General features: G+C 35.6%; 1 protein-coding gene across 6 annotated transcripts in view; it reads right to left on the bottom strand.

Moving 5' to 3' along the window:
* Nucleotides 1–384: 384 nt before the first annotated feature.
* Nucleotides 385–15,993, bottom strand: part of LOC123700744 (ecdysone-induced protein 74EF) — a 163,860-nt gene continuing 148,251 nt past the window's right edge. For all 6 annotated transcript variants that reach the window (XM_045648065.1, XM_045648088.1, XM_045648095.1 and 3 more), the window contains one exon: nucleotides 385–4,137. In XM_045648065.1, coding sequence (XP_045504021.1) covers nucleotides 3,599–4,137 — 539 coding nt within the window. In that variant the 3' untranslated portion in view covers nucleotides 385–3,598. The remainder of the gene's footprint in view (nucleotides 4,138–15,993) is intronic.

The raw sequence follows: 15,993 nt of genomic DNA, 5'->3' as shown, positions 1-15,993 counted from the left end.
AAATGGTAAAAATGTGGGTAAAAACAATAAAGCATAGATTATAATATTTACATTACCTACGTCTCTCGAGAATAATGAAGCTCTAGGTAGGTACTGGTGGCAGAATTTTCAAAAATCGAATAAAGAGTTTCATGTAGGTACCTACTTACAAATAATACCCGTTACAAATTAGTAAGAAATCATGACCATTGTCTTCTCATAAACTATAAAACTACACTTGAATAGTAGTAATAACTAATATAATTATGTTTCTTATTATTTATTGATGTTGGTATTTTCATTAAATTCGTTGATATAGTCAACTTGTACAATATGGTTTCATTGAATCGCCAATAGGTAACTATAATAATCTTAATATTAGAGGGTGGGTAATAAAAGATAAAGTTGTATTTTATTGTGGATATTTTATTAACATTATCATCATGCATCAAATTTATGTGCTAAATCATTTACACTTATAACTAACTATACATAGAAAAATAACTTAACTAGGGGGCAGAAATACAGTATTTGTTAAATTATACAACTAAAATTAAAATAAACGGACTTTAACTGCAATAACCTAAAAGCAAATGTAACGCAAAATCACTATCTCACATAACTCTCAGAATATAATAAATTAATTTTCGAATTAAACGCATCAAGCAGGCTCTAAATTTCGTTGCAAAAAGTAAATCGTACATTAAAATTAAATTAAAAATAGACAAAACAAGACACAACATTTACGAATTACGTATTAATTTTGGACATTAATTAATTAACGATTTAGTATATTTATTTATAATGAAAACGTAGACAAAACGTGTAATTACCATTCGGACGTTCCCCCTCCCCCTTATATACCAAATTCACTAACCTTCTGATTGCTTCCGCGCTATAATTCACAATGTCTACTCCATAGAGCCTATCTAGCGACTCCATCGTCTATGGGTCATGAGGGTGTGCGTTCAATTATCCTATTTACATTTTCATAATCTGTGCTTCATCAGCGGCCATTCAGAAACCGCTCCATCACGCCCCTGCCGAACCGGCGTTAAATAATTTAAAAATGAAATTTTAAGATACTAAGACTAGTCTCAATTAAAATAATTTTAACAATAATTTTTCGAAGTGCCATTAAAATTTACATTGAAAATTTAAGTACATTAATTATTAGAAACTTTGATTCGTTAACAACATCAATTCGACTAAATTTAATTTTTATATCGAGCATAATTTTATATGTCGCTCTGACATTTTGCCTACCGGTAACTCTTCAACACTAGCCGAATTATAAATTCTGAGAGCGCTCCCCTGCCATCGCCTGGTCCATTCATTACCTACTATTAAATTTATTTATTATATAATTTTATATTTTACAATAAAATTTGTAACCTATAGAACGAACTTTCCTAAAAAGGAAAAAAAAATGTATCACGCGGTATCGAGATCTGCGCAGTGGGCTAAAAAATGAATTATCTAAATATATAGAAAGTTATTCCTCTTTGTATATTCGTACTTATATGATAGGTAGTTGAATTTAAATAGAATTTTAAAAATACACTAATAACGATGATGCTTCTGCCAATTGCGCGGATCCGGCAATCATGCTCTCACGTGAGACAAAATAAATAAGTTAACCTACAATTATATTTACAAAAGCAAGAAAATAGCTCCGATAGAAAGTCCTTTCGGGAATTTCGCCTAACTACGTAAAATACGAATAAAATTTCCACGTTTTTATTATATTTATTGTAATCACATGAAACGGGCACTGGACTGGTTTGCTGGACTCGGCGTCCCTAACATTCGCGTTCAATGTTAACACTGGGCAGACAATGAAAGTATATTTAAGTAGAAGGTATGTTTAAAGTATGAGTCTGCATTCCGATGCTCCCACACTTAGCACCCATATTCTTAACGTTTCGATTCCCCTAAGGCTTCGGACCCTCATCAGTTCCACTCGAGGCGCGCAGGCCGACCATCCGATATAGTTCTGTTGCTTACTCGCTAATAATAATTATGATATATTTCAACGTTTTATAAAAATATCTCGTAACATATGGGAAAAGTTTTGCGTGCACGGCCTACGCACTTCGCCACATCTTCAAGATTTGGACGCGTCTCTTAACTAACAATTCCTCTCCGTTCTACTCATAGACAAATAAAAACTATACATTATTGTACGTATGTGTATTAATATATAATGTTTCGTCTGTCTTTGCGTCGTTTGATAAAACGCAACGCGAACTAGACTACTGCTTATTCGATTTATTTATCAACTATTTAGATAAAAGTATTATGTTTCATTAACATTGGACCACAAATCGTTATTTATTATTAATATTTATTCAGGTAACAAAAATAGGGGTCTCGAGCTGATGATATTGATAGAAATTATATCACATAAATACCTAGTTTTCTTTACTCGGCTTTTGAACTTTCTTGATATGCAGCGAAACGAATACGATCGGTGGAAAGTTCCATAGACAATTTTATTTTTCTGATATGTCAAATAATGTCGGCTCGAGATCCCCGTCCAACAGTACTAACATAAATTTAAATAAACGAAATAAACTAGACGTGTTCTAAAACAGCTCACTTACAAGTAAACATATCTATTTGTAATAATTAACACAATTAACGCACGAATTCCATCACTTAAACTATTCATCAGTTACTAACAGAAAGTTGGCAGTAGGTTTCAGTACTTACAATCGTAGAATTTATTTAAAATCCCACAAACACTTAAATAATATCAATTGAAAATTCGGTTTCATTAAGACGTCGGACATTTTATTTAACTGGAAAAAAGAAGTGTCAGACGACTTAACAACCATGAATAATTGCGGAATGCACTCGATGCCTTCGCAGGACTATGGTCGAACTTTAACCGTCACAAATATACGTTAAAATACTGATTTAATAAATAATCTGTTGTGTCATCAAGGTGCATTCGTCGCAGTTATAGAGGTCGGGCCACAACAAAGGAACAACGGCTAGATAATTGATTTACATAATTAATAGTTAATAGATATATAATATATAAACATGAGGATTAATTTGTAACAAGAACATAGTATGCAATGCATCGAAAGCACCAAAGGAAAATACATATTCATCTGAGGGATATATGATAATTTTCACTATAATATAAACATTTTACGTAAATATTTATTTAATAAAACTCTTATTTAGACTATACTTATTGCATATTGTAAAAAACTGTGTCGAATAAATTGTATATTCATAATATGTGTTTTTGCGTAGTTTTGAGGTAGGAAGTTCTGCGTACAGTCGGAGCCGACGATACATGTATACAAATATCAATACAAACATTTAAAAATTCGTTTCAACATTATACAAAATTCACTCCATACCATATAACATCTAGCAAATTTAAGTGTTCCTTTTGAAATTCCCCTAAAAATAGATATATAAACGTTTGAGCAATCAATTTCGTCTCTCCTACTCTGTAAATATATATTAAATTCAAAATCGATCGGATTACGTTAGAAGCGACCGTAATGCATGATGAGAAGAATTTACTATAAGTGAAAAATACGTAAGAGCGAAAAACGAGTGTCGAACGAGCGTCCAGAGAGATTCACTTAGCACTTTACGCGAGCGAGCAGTCTATTTCGACGATGTCCTTGGGCACGTCCACGAACTGGTACACGAGGCGCTGGCCGTCCACCTTGGCCAGGATGCCGCGCTGGTAGTAGTAGCGCAGCGCGCGCCCCATGGTCTCGTAGTTCATGTCGGGCTTGTTCTTGTGCAGCCCCCACAACCGCGACACCGCCTTCGAGTCCACCAGCTTGAACACGCCCTTCTCGCGGTTCGTCCACTTGATGTAGCGCGGGCAGTACTCGCGGTCCTGCAGCAGCTTGAGCAGGAACTCCCAGAGGTAGGTGGTGGAGCCCTCGCGGGACTTGCGCTTGACGCCGGGCGTGGGCGGCGCGTCGGTGCGCGGCCGCTTCTTGGGCTTCAGTTTGTTGTGGTGGTGGTGCCGCTGGTAGTCGCCGAAGTCGAACACGGAGTAGGGCAGGTCGTCGTGCGGCAGCGGCGGCGGCGCGGGCGCGGCGAAGTGGTGCCCCCCCACGCCGCCCCCCCCGCCGCCGTACCCGTACGCGTACGGATCCCTCTCCACGCCACCCACTGGAAAATAACAAAAAAATTATAAATAATGACGTTTGTAATAAATTATACGGATGAATTTGCTGACTACTGTTTTATTACGTGAGAAATCTATGAAGAATTATTTCTGAGTCTACATCCAAATTGTTATGTGCAGGATAGGATATATGATATTTTTGTTACAAATCCTTTTTTTTATATATAAATAAATATATATAAAAGGATATAAAAAGGGATTTATAACAAAAAATATCATTTTGTGTTATGTAGAGTTCAATCGATATTTTGTCCATTTATTTCCAAAGACCAGTTTTCCTGCGACACTCAACTCAGTTATTATTGTTGGGTCGAAAACCGTAATTATCTAAAGAGGAAATGCACTGCGATATTGGATTCCATTAAAATGTAATGTAAAGTGGGTTAGAGGAATGTTCATTCTGATAAACAATGTTGCAATTGCTTTATGAAATTGTTCTTTAATTTTAAACCAATATTCCCAAATATAAAGAGGTTTTCACTTCGTGATATATTTTTGTTGCATATTTTTCATTCTTGTTCCCTAGGAGAAAGCTCAATTTCACTCAAAGTCTATGTGAAAAATATGCAAAAAAAAATTTTTTTTTCAAAGGCAGTAAGTATGAAATTATAGTTAAGTTCAGTATGTATACTAATGATAATTGAATGTATAATACAAAATACATTGTTTATTATTGTTGTATAATCAAGATGAATACATCTGAGAAGTCTAGCTCAATTTGTTTGATAACAATCTAGTGTTAACAATACAGTGTTGTGTGGCGGAAACGTTTTCTTTTCATAGACAACTAATCTATCGTAGAAGTGAAACATCATGATTCATTGTAGGTACGCAATAGGTACGTAATTATTAATGTCTATTAATAGTTATTTTGATTTGTATGACATTTTTAATAAGGATTTTTTATGACAAAAAGACCTGTCAAACACATTTCTTAAAAAAATATCATGAACTTATTACATGTTATTTAAAAAACCGTCTCTACCAAAAGTGTAATAACTTTTATATCTTACATAATATAATAATAATTATTCATTGCACCGGTCCTGTATTTAGATATCAGGACATATATTAATTTAAGTGTGTAATATGTTATTATTTGAAAGTGAAACTGACATGTATAGAGGAAAACGTGGCTCGGCGAGCCGGGTATTGGGGTCAAGGCAAGCGCTTGACGCAATCTAATACTATCTGCTACGCGCTTATCACTTACTGGGTTTTTATTTTATTTGAACTATTTCTATTCGTTAGTATCATCTTTGTAAACGAGTGTAAGAGCCATAGACAATTAGAAAAAAAAAAGATGCATGCGCGGGAAATTTAAATTTAGAAGTGCACTTTTTATTGATTCAATAATAAACAGAAGTTTTATATCATTTCGTAAAATCAAGTTTAACAAAGATCAGACAGTGTTAATACCATAAATCAAGTTTAAGCAAACAATTTATTATTCAAATTTCAGTTTCTTTGTACGATGAAAATAAAAAAAGAAATGAATTGTAATTCAATCTTTCACAACATCTAACAATCTTAACGTACTTATCAAGAACTGATAAAATAGCGATATCTATTTTTTTATGCAAGTTTCATAAATTTATCTATATCTAGTATACGTATGTAGGTACCGACATAATAAAAACCCAACTTTGTTTAACAGCTGTTTGTTTGAGGTATTCGCGGAAAAATCATAAAACTGAGCCGACTGCCGAGCTGAGATACTTCCGACCTAAAAACATTTTCTGTAGATCAAAATAGACGCTCTTCAGGTCAATATCGTATTTTGCTTTGCCACAATTATTGTTCGAACTAGCAACACGATTGGAACAGTTTTTGAAATAAGGAAGTTGCAATAAAATTGTAATTGTGTTATTTAGCGGTGTAATTTTAACGATAAGAAATTATTAATTATACCTGGAGTGATTGCAGTAGTTCCGTTAAAAATATTGGAATTATGTAGTAAAACAATTTGAATAATGTTTTGCATGTGTTATATTTTACCTAGTAAATGTTTCCTAACCGATTGTCATATTATTGTTATCATCGCTACATAGTATAGAACAAAGTCGCTTTCTCTGTCCCTATGTCCCTTTGTATGCTGAAATCTTTAAAACTACGCAACGGATTTTGATGCGGTTTTTTTAATAGATAGAGTGATTCAAGAGGAAGGTTTTAGTATATAATTTATTAGGATTTAGACAATGCGGGCGAAGCCGCGGGCGGTAAACTAGTAACTTATAAGTACCTACTAATACAGAACAAATCTCTACTCTTTGGGTTTTAATTTTATTGTCTGGGTGTTCTTGTAAATATTATTTTAAGAAAAAATGTAAATAACATACCTACCTACTGATAATATTATGTAACGCTGAACGCATACGCGATGGAATAGTATTTTTAGTTTGCGCGATAAACAGAAGTCATGTTCGCGTCCGCAATCCGCCATATTCTTTCTAATAATATTATCTAAGTCGCGTATTTTCGCGCGACTTATCATCGGTCATTCACCCCATTGACACGTGTGTGCGTTCATCAAAATAAGTGCCTACGATGTAGTATTATTTCTTAAATTCTTCATAAAGAGACTAATTTAGTTTTTTTTTATTTGACATTTAAAAGCGCGCGAACAACAGCGGTCACATTTTAAAGAGATAAATAAAAAAAAAGATTGTAGAGAGGAGATATAATAATTGACGCACATAATAAGTCAATATCTTTGTCTATAAAAATAGCCAAGCACGATAACGTTTCATGTGAATACGAGTTAGGTACATCAAAGATCAAGTTCATTTAAAAATTGAAGCTATTTATCAAACTGACATAGAAAATAAAATGAGTCAAATCAAAAGTCATCGTTTCGCGCAATTATTAACTAATTTTGCGATATATGGCGGAAATGTGATAAAATTGTTATTATATAACATTATTTAGATATTATTATATCGTAGCTTATTTTTTTGGAAGTTTTTATTGTTTGTTTATAACTATGAAAGGAAAAGTTTGTGGTAATTGTTCTTTTTCGTTACACTAAACGGAAGTGCTGAAACTAGGTTATTTCAGTCAAGTTTGCGTGTTAATTACAACTTAAAACGATCCAAGTGTACTACTTACATAAATAAATTTTCTTGGTGACAAAGTTCTTACGCGGACCCTAAAAACGTTAGATTTTCTTTGTGGTTTTTGTTTTAAATTTCCTATGAAATGGTAAACGGAAATACTTACAATTACGCAATGCCTTAAATGACGACACTTGTATTTCGCTAATATAGCAATTTTATTAGAAGTACCGATGATAAAGTTAAGTTTGTTTAATCCTGAATATACTCGATTGCATTCCACAAAACAAGGAGCTCGTTTAGTAACGGCATGAGGCGTCTTATTGGCGGGTATTTACAATTTAATGAACCGTTTCCATGTACGCCATAAAATCCCTCTCGAGCCTGGGAAGACAGAACAGAAAAAAGCGACATAACGTTCTATATTTAGCCATTGGCCGCATCCTACTGGTTCTGCAGTATCAAGGTTACGCCGTATACGGGTAGCGCTAGACTCATTAAGTTATGGGAAAATTGCTTCAATATAAACCTTAAACCATTGGCATTTAGCTTTGTTTTATTCCTTGGCGTCCCCCTAACACTTCAGGAACCGGTTGCGAGCGCATCCCGCGTAATAAATAGGTTACCCACAGACCTCTTGTTGTATACATAAAACAGTGTCTCGCTCCAATGCGGTTAGGAAACACGATAGCCTTCCTACGGCTACGCTTTGACAATTGACAGCGATTCGAAAATCGAACAATATTTGAATTAACCGAATTTTGAAGACAGCAAACGTCAAACAGTCGAAGAGCAAGTTTCAAAACCCTTGTTTCTGTACATTTTTTAATTGGGACTCCGCCAAAGCGACGATTGGCTTCAATTATATTCCCGAAAGTTTTTATTGGCAAATGTTAGGTCACCTTCCGTGTTGCTAAGGTCGAGGACAAGAATTTATGTTGCAAAACAAGCTTTTATTTTATTTGTCAACGAGAAAACAAGAAATGTTGGTAGGTATGCTCTTCAAATTGGAATTAGGTATTTATTTTTACGTTTTCTTGCTGTCGGAAAATTACTTAATTTCTTGTTAGCTTGCTAATATTATATTAAGCATCAAACATTATCTTTTAGGTAGTTTGCAAATTCTTATCACGATAAAATTATAAGCCGGAGAGATATTGACATTTCCTCTCAGTAACAAAAGCGAATATTTCGCAAACAAAATGCTCTATCTTTTGGCGGAAGAGATAACACATTGCAAGAGTTACGAAACATGGCTTTGTTTTTTAGACAATATAAATAGTTTTTAGACAATTTTTTTGATTAAATTTTCACGTAAATAAATATGGATTATGCCTTTTCAATATATCACCTACAACATTTATGTATTTTAATTATGCATGAATTAGATTTTTTTACAAAACATGTTTCTGCCAACCTATCCAGAGGAAATCGTTAAAAAAAAGGATAACAAATTTAAATTCGCAAAACGCACAAGATTCAGGCATTCTAGTTTGATTGTCATGCATAAACAATGCAATTTTTATGCACTCATATCCTTCCATAGACAACTCACAATGGCTACATAGGACGTTTTCCTGTGCGACCGGAAAGCGGTGTGCGTGTTTGTGCTAGTGTGTGGGTGCGTGTGTGTGCGCGACGTCGGATGAGGCGTGCAATGACCAGGAAATGACGCCGCCAGTTGACCTTCACACAAACACACTCCCGCGTCTCCCGCACAAGATTTCACTGAGCGCTTCATTTTCTGCGCCTTTATTACATACGCTAGGTAATTCGAGAGACACGAACCGAGATGAAAACGATATTTTAGTATGAAAATCTGCTCTCGGTAGAATTAAATTTTGATCCCTGTTTGTAGAGGCTGTTAGGGATTTAATTTACGGGGCCTAGAGCCGTTGCTAGGTACTCATTAAAAGTTTTTGTGTTTTAGCTCGCACATGAGCTAACAGGGGACCGAATGCCGCGGGCTCTCGTTACTTTAATAAATGTCTAGATTTCGTTGTCAAGGTTAATAATTGTTAATTATAAATTGCGGCGTATCAAAGTGACATTGTCGCGTCTAATTTTTGTTCCATTCTGTGATAATTCTTTATCAACATTATGTAAACATTATTCTTTGTAATGTGATTTTAATATTTTATTTAAAATTCCTTTCGTCCGAATGCCCGGTCTTTATAAAATTGTAAACGTTTAACAGAATTCCGAGATTCCATTGTTACTTAATGAAGAAAAACATTAAATGCCATTAGCATCTTATCTTCTTGAGAAAAATAATAACAGGCCATTTCTTTCTAATCAGTCGTTTGAAGTTAAAGATTACAACTACCAATAAATTATATTTTACGTAAACTGTAGTAATATTATTTACAGTACAACTAGAGCTGCGTTAAGTAAGGTCAGCGCTGCGCCGGCGCATGCACCTTATGTAACAAAGATAACGCTAGAGGGCGACACTGTAATGGGGTCAGCGATATGTATGGGATATCTCGCTATGGGACGATGGATCTATTATTTATAAAAAAAAAGAATAGGAGCTTGACAAAAATATTTTTTTTGAAGAAAACGCAATGTCGAATGACTTTATAATATGCGATAGTTTTTTTAATACTTACTAACGATTTTTAAGTAAGAAAAAGAAGAAGAAGAATAGCAATTGAACATTGTACATATAATAGAAATGTAATTCATGACACATAATATAAGATTGAAACTCACAATCTTTTTACAGTTATTGAGTTCAATGAGTGGTTCAACATAAAATATTTGTATTTTGCATACGAATGTCGCGAGAGCCCGTTGTCATTGGTCGATTTGCAATATGGCGTAATCCTTTATGACGTCATCGAACAATATCCCGCCGATCGATTGATAAATTAATCGTGTTTCCTGCTTGCTATTTAACATTGAAATATAATACTCTTGTTCTATTGTAAAGTATTTCAAGATTTATTTTGAAAGTGGTTGACAAACAAGTTGGCTGTATGTTGCTATGATATATAAAAGAGCTAGATACGTTACCCGCTCTCTATTTGGTATGTTGTGTATCCTTTGCCTTATAATTTAAATTTAAAAAACCAAATGATAGGAAAAATTTACGTTGTCTGTGGCGTTTATTGTTCTGCTATAGCTTCATGCATAATATTATGGTGAACAGTATACTACTACAAATTACAATTATTAAAACATATTTTGAAAAAGGTTGATTTTAATTTACTCTATTTATAGGTGTTTTTTTACGCAAACAAGAATGTCATGGAAATATACCTCTAGAATGTTTTTCGTTTATCGCGTTAGATTAAAGAAATTTATTACGTGGCAAATTATAATTTTACGTGTGATTAGAAACAGTTCAAAAACCTTTATTACTTTTTAATACAAAATGTGATTAGGTCGGTTATTAATAATATAAAATAACAAATTCAACATAATATTTTCATAAATTAAAGGAACGATTTAATAATGAACTAAATAATGAATAGTATTAAATAAAATTATGTTAAACAAATAAAAAAAATATTCGTATCTGAAATTTTTTGTCTCGATACAGCGCATATTATGTTCAAATTGGTGATAGCCTGATTACGGATATTCGAGTTTTTTTATTAACCGACTTCAAAAAAAAGGAGGAGGTTATCAATTCGGCCGGTATATTTTTTTTTTTTTTTTTTTTTTTTTTTTATGTACACCGATTACTCCGCGGTTTCTGAACCGATTTACGTGATTCTTTTTTTGTTCGATGCGGGATGGTGTCGAATTGGTCCCATAAAAATTTTATTCGGATAGGCCCAGTAGTTTTTATTTTATGAGCATTTTTGTCTGTAGGTATTTGTAAATTTTGCAAGTGCAAGTTTGAAGTCGGTTGTTTTTAACGCAGTTATCACTTGTTGGTTATACATTTGTCAGTCATTATCTAAATAGGAAGTTGCCACTTATCTAATTCCTATTTTTATTCCAATGTAAAAAATGCATTGGATACGACTGTTTTATATTTCAGAAGCTGCAATAAAATTCGTAGACATAAATACTTAATCTTTATTACAAAAATTTTATGCATTCAAAGACGTGCAGTTATTTTACAATACACGTTATCGATTAAAACAAAATTTTAAATCGTATTTAAAACAGCACTGAACTTGTTTACGTTGAATGCAAATTTTCCGTGCATGTTAAATTAATGACATAACGTAAAAATTGTTTTCATAACATATCCCGAAGCAATGAACGAATAAGACAGATAACTTTGAAAACGGGAACATAGGTGTCCGAGCCGGCCCGATAACCCCTGATAAGGCTATCGGCCTAAACTTAATTCACATGCAAATAGTGCCCGGATGCACTTATCGAACAGCGCCACGCTTGTTTGCGATGTATTTAGGCTTTTAGATATTGTGGAAGGTCAGGATCGGGGCCAGGTTCAGGAAGATACTAAACAATTTTTTACAATTGCGCAATTCAGAGAATTCTTTTTTTAACTGGCCCTACTGCTGTGTCATTATTGTTCTTTTGACATTGTCATTTTTCCCGCGCTTGTGACGAAAGCCTATCTTGTTTGTCGACTTCGCTTCGGTATTATCGAAAACTACTTTTATTGTCGATTCGACCTCAACCTGTATATTGGGACGCCGCGAAGGTGATTCGAACAGAGTTCGTCCACCCCGCTTACGTAAACACATGTAACTAGAAATGTCGCCTTATTAAATTATATTAATGTTTTATGTATGGCAACTCGGCGAGGTCGCGCACAAACTGCTTAAATTTGAATACCTACCTAGGATTAAATTTTAATAAATGATTTCTGTTGATATATAAAAGCGATAGTAGTTGTCTACGGTACGGTTTTGATCCAAAACGGGCAAAAGTTTGTGTATGCAGGCGGGGGTGTTATGGAGATGCGGGTGTAGGGGGGCTGGTCGGCTCGGGGTGTGAGGGCGGGAGGGGGGTTGCAACTGTTTGCGCGGCGCTGTGGTCAATGACACGGCGACATTGCATCAACGCGCGAAGGTCACACCTCCCCTCTCTCCGTGCGTCCCCCCGCGCGTCTTAAACGCGCCTCGCGAATTCCTGCACTTCCTTACGGTCGCCATCTTGGATCAATCAAGTAAAAGTGGCTGATACATTCTTTTGTATGCAGTAAAAGTGTTTTAGCTTTATCTAGGGTAGGATAGAATGTAATGTGTGGTAAAATATGATACCTATACATATTTATACGTTTTAAAGTACCTAGTAATATTAATTACTATAACTATACTAGAAATATTAATTTGCTGATTAAATAAGTACTTAACGTATAAGTTACGAACTAATTAACCATAACTAATCTGAGAGGAAGGGGGCAAGGATACGGAAGGGTTTATTAGCGGTAAATATAGCAAATGGAGCTCCTCTTGGCGCGCACATTGCGTGATATTCAGGCATTTTCGACTTCCGTTCATCTCTAATACTGATTTCCTGTTGAAATCCGGCCGCCCTGAAAACGGCGCCATTGGTCGAATGTTCTCGAACTAATCGTGGTTTAACAAAGTGTATTACGTCATAACTATTGCACGAAATTATTTTATATCTTTTGTTTTATCAGTCTTGTTTATAATTTTGTAACGTGCGCGAATGGATATGAAATATCTCGGTATCTCAATGCTCTTTTAGATGTGTGTGCTAGGTTGTACAGAACCTTTTACAAGTTCTTTCGCTAGCTAGTTTCCTATTCTCTTAGAGCACCAAGATTTTCCATTATAGAAGCTGTATAACGCCGTAGGGGGTCAAGGTTCGTGATTTCAAGCACGTTGCTCCACTTGACCCTGACTAGGGAATCAGGCCGGAACGCCGCGTCTAATTGTTATCAACGAATTGACAACTTATTGTCATTTGATTTTGGTCCTATTCCGGATCTTATTTGGACGTCGTATTACAGAAGTCATTTAGAAGATATTGAGAAAACTAAAGACAATTATGTTATGGTCTAAGATCCGAACATAAGGCGAAATTCAACTGCGTGATAATAGAATGAGACCAATTTTATAATAAATTTAGTCTATTAAAAAATGTATTAAAAATGGGTTGACTGGGAAAGTCCTGGACAGGACATTTTTAATGAATTAAAAAAAAACAATGTTATTATACCATTAATAGTCGAATAGTTTGTTAAATATTTTTTTCTTTAATCAATTTTCGAGCATCCAGTGTACATCATACGTTTCGTAGCGTTTCGTTTATTCGATATCTCTAATATTGACGCAGATGGACAATCTATAGTTTGTTCACAATGAAAAAAAACTGGTTTCGGTAGTTGTTTTCTTATAATCAAGGTAAAACAGAGCGTTCCGATGACACTACGCTGCGTTTCGACGTGCGTTATCGAAGATCCAGATAGTTCCATAGTTCTCTAACGCAAGCAGCTATAATATAATTTGATACTCTTCCCTTCTAATTCGGCGAGAACAATTTCGAAAATCGTCTCGCTAATTTTAACCGTCCCATTTTCCCACGGCCCAGGGCCGATGACGCGTAATATAAGGGTGCTGGTACACGTATCTGCAAGTTTGATGAAAACGCACCTAATTCTTGTAAACAGATCTGGTGAGTGGTGAATAGTGAATTCTGTTATGTGAAAGCATCTTAATTGGTCAAGGCATGATGAGTATATATAACTGCAAGGGCTCAAGCGAGCACGGTCAAAATTCTAATTGAAATATGCGTGTGTAACAGCCGAAAAACTACGCTTTTGCAACGCTCCTCGCTGGAACACTTCGGTTTGGCAGCGGGCGCTAAGCGGACGCGTAAACTCGTTGCGAAATACTTTGACTTTATATCGGATGGTTAGGGTTGCCAAATAGTGTAATGGATCTTTGTGACTATAGCGCTCTGTGGAATGATGGAAATAGAACACTTCAAGAACAACTTAGAATACTTTAAAAAACTGTAGAAGAAAAAATACTGGAAGAGCATAAAACTTATTGTGGTTCTATACATTGATAAAAAATGGCTTAGTAACGTAGTTAACGGGAAACAACATTTTAAAAGGTCGTAGTAAATAAATATTAATTCATGTATGAAACTATAAACTTTTATTGATATGCCTTATTACAATGTAAGGTCTAACAGTAATTTCATGCAAAAAATACACATATAAATTTAGAATTCAAACCAGTATCCATTTTTCAGTTTAAATTGAACGCTATTAACACCGGATGTAATAAAACACATTAGGTAGGTATCCCTATTTCTTCCACTATATTCACGAGTGCAGCGGGGCGAGGGTCGGGGGGGAGTGGAGTGTCTATTTATGCAGCGCTATGCGGCCTAACACTGACCCGGTTAGGCACAATCACAAGGATAGCCACTCTGTGCAATCCACGCTATTCCTTACGGGATTGTCACACAAAGGAATATCATCATTTTGCGAAACTTTTCTGGAGCATGACGCCGCTATAAAGAATTTAGGGCAAATGCATCTGTCAAGTATCAATAACATTGTGATCAATTTGACTCTATGCAAGGCTGAATCAACGAATCGGTAGTTGAGAATATGTGTCAATTGCTGCGCTTTAATTGAAATAATATTTGCATCTTAGAAACTGCAATATATGTGGAGCTCGGGGAAGTATAGATTTATTAAGTGTGTAGGGAGGGCTATGGGCCGTGAAGGACATCTTTCGCTTCGCCGGGAATGAGCGGATAATTTTAAACGGACAGGAAACCAGTGGAGCGCGTATATAGGCCGCCTGGACTGCCCCTCTGATTTTATACCTATCGTAAAAGAATCTTCGTATGAAGTTTCCGGGGAAGTGGGCTGACACGCGAAATTGGGTCGCGTAATACTCCGGTTTGCTGTGATCTTGCACAGCTGTTCCGATCATCTTGTGATACAATTTAGATAACTTCTTCTAGAAATAAGCCATGCTATCTATCAGGTTACAACTTCTAATTAGATTTATAGAAGCATCTCATCTGACTTGTAATGGAGTGCTGGAATATTTGTTTACGATTAAAATTTTAAAAATACTATCGGTGCCAAGATGTCTCTGAAATATATCTTACGATTTGTAGCTATTTGCTTTAGACTAGACGGGTAGCGATTACGTTATATTTCGGAAGGAAGATGGCGGCGGTGAGCGTTGCATTGCGAAAGAGCGCGGGCGCAGAGCCGTGCGAAACGGCGCAAGGTGACGCACTGCTACCGTTCATAATATTGATGGTGGGCGTGATTCACGGGACGGACGTTTCTATGCGGTTTTGTGATATGTGACGTTACGATTCTCTAGTCACGTACGCCTTTGTTTATTCAATCATTATCCTCTTATTGGACTTTGAGGAGGGAACAATTCGGGAAACATTGGGACCGAATTCCGGGATTGCGCGATCCTTTCGCTTTCAGCAGCGCGTGCGCAGTAACCAAGGTCGCGGGCCGTTCAACTCGGATGCGACGCAAGTTGCGACACCGAAATATGTAATTGTAGAGGAGTCGAGGCGTTTGCCAGCGGCCGCTCGAAGTGGGTCGCGTTGCGCAAGCGCACAGCGCGACAGATGGCGCGGCTGTCTTCCTTGTACGGACTGAGATTAAACAAAGACGGTATCGCAATACACACGATAAGTCATCTAATTGTACTACATAAAAATTCGAGAAAAAATAGGCCTTGTTTTTCCGCCGAAAACGTAAAATAACCTTCATAGTATAAAACGAGAGCGTTTGTTATTGTTAGTTTGAATAAGAAGCCCTACCACAGCCTGAGAGTCGGGCGAATCCAATCAGAATTGGGTTACGAGCAAATAAATCAATCAGAAAAATCAATT

Source organism: Colias croceus, chromosome 2 (genome assembly GCF_905220415.1).
Source record: "Colias croceus chromosome 2, ilColCroc2.1".
Lineage (NCBI taxonomy): Eukaryota > Metazoa > Arthropoda > Insecta > Lepidoptera > Pieridae > Colias > Colias croceus.
The sequence above is the reverse complement of the archived record's forward strand: the minus strand, read 5'-3'. Positions and strand labels throughout refer to the sequence as shown.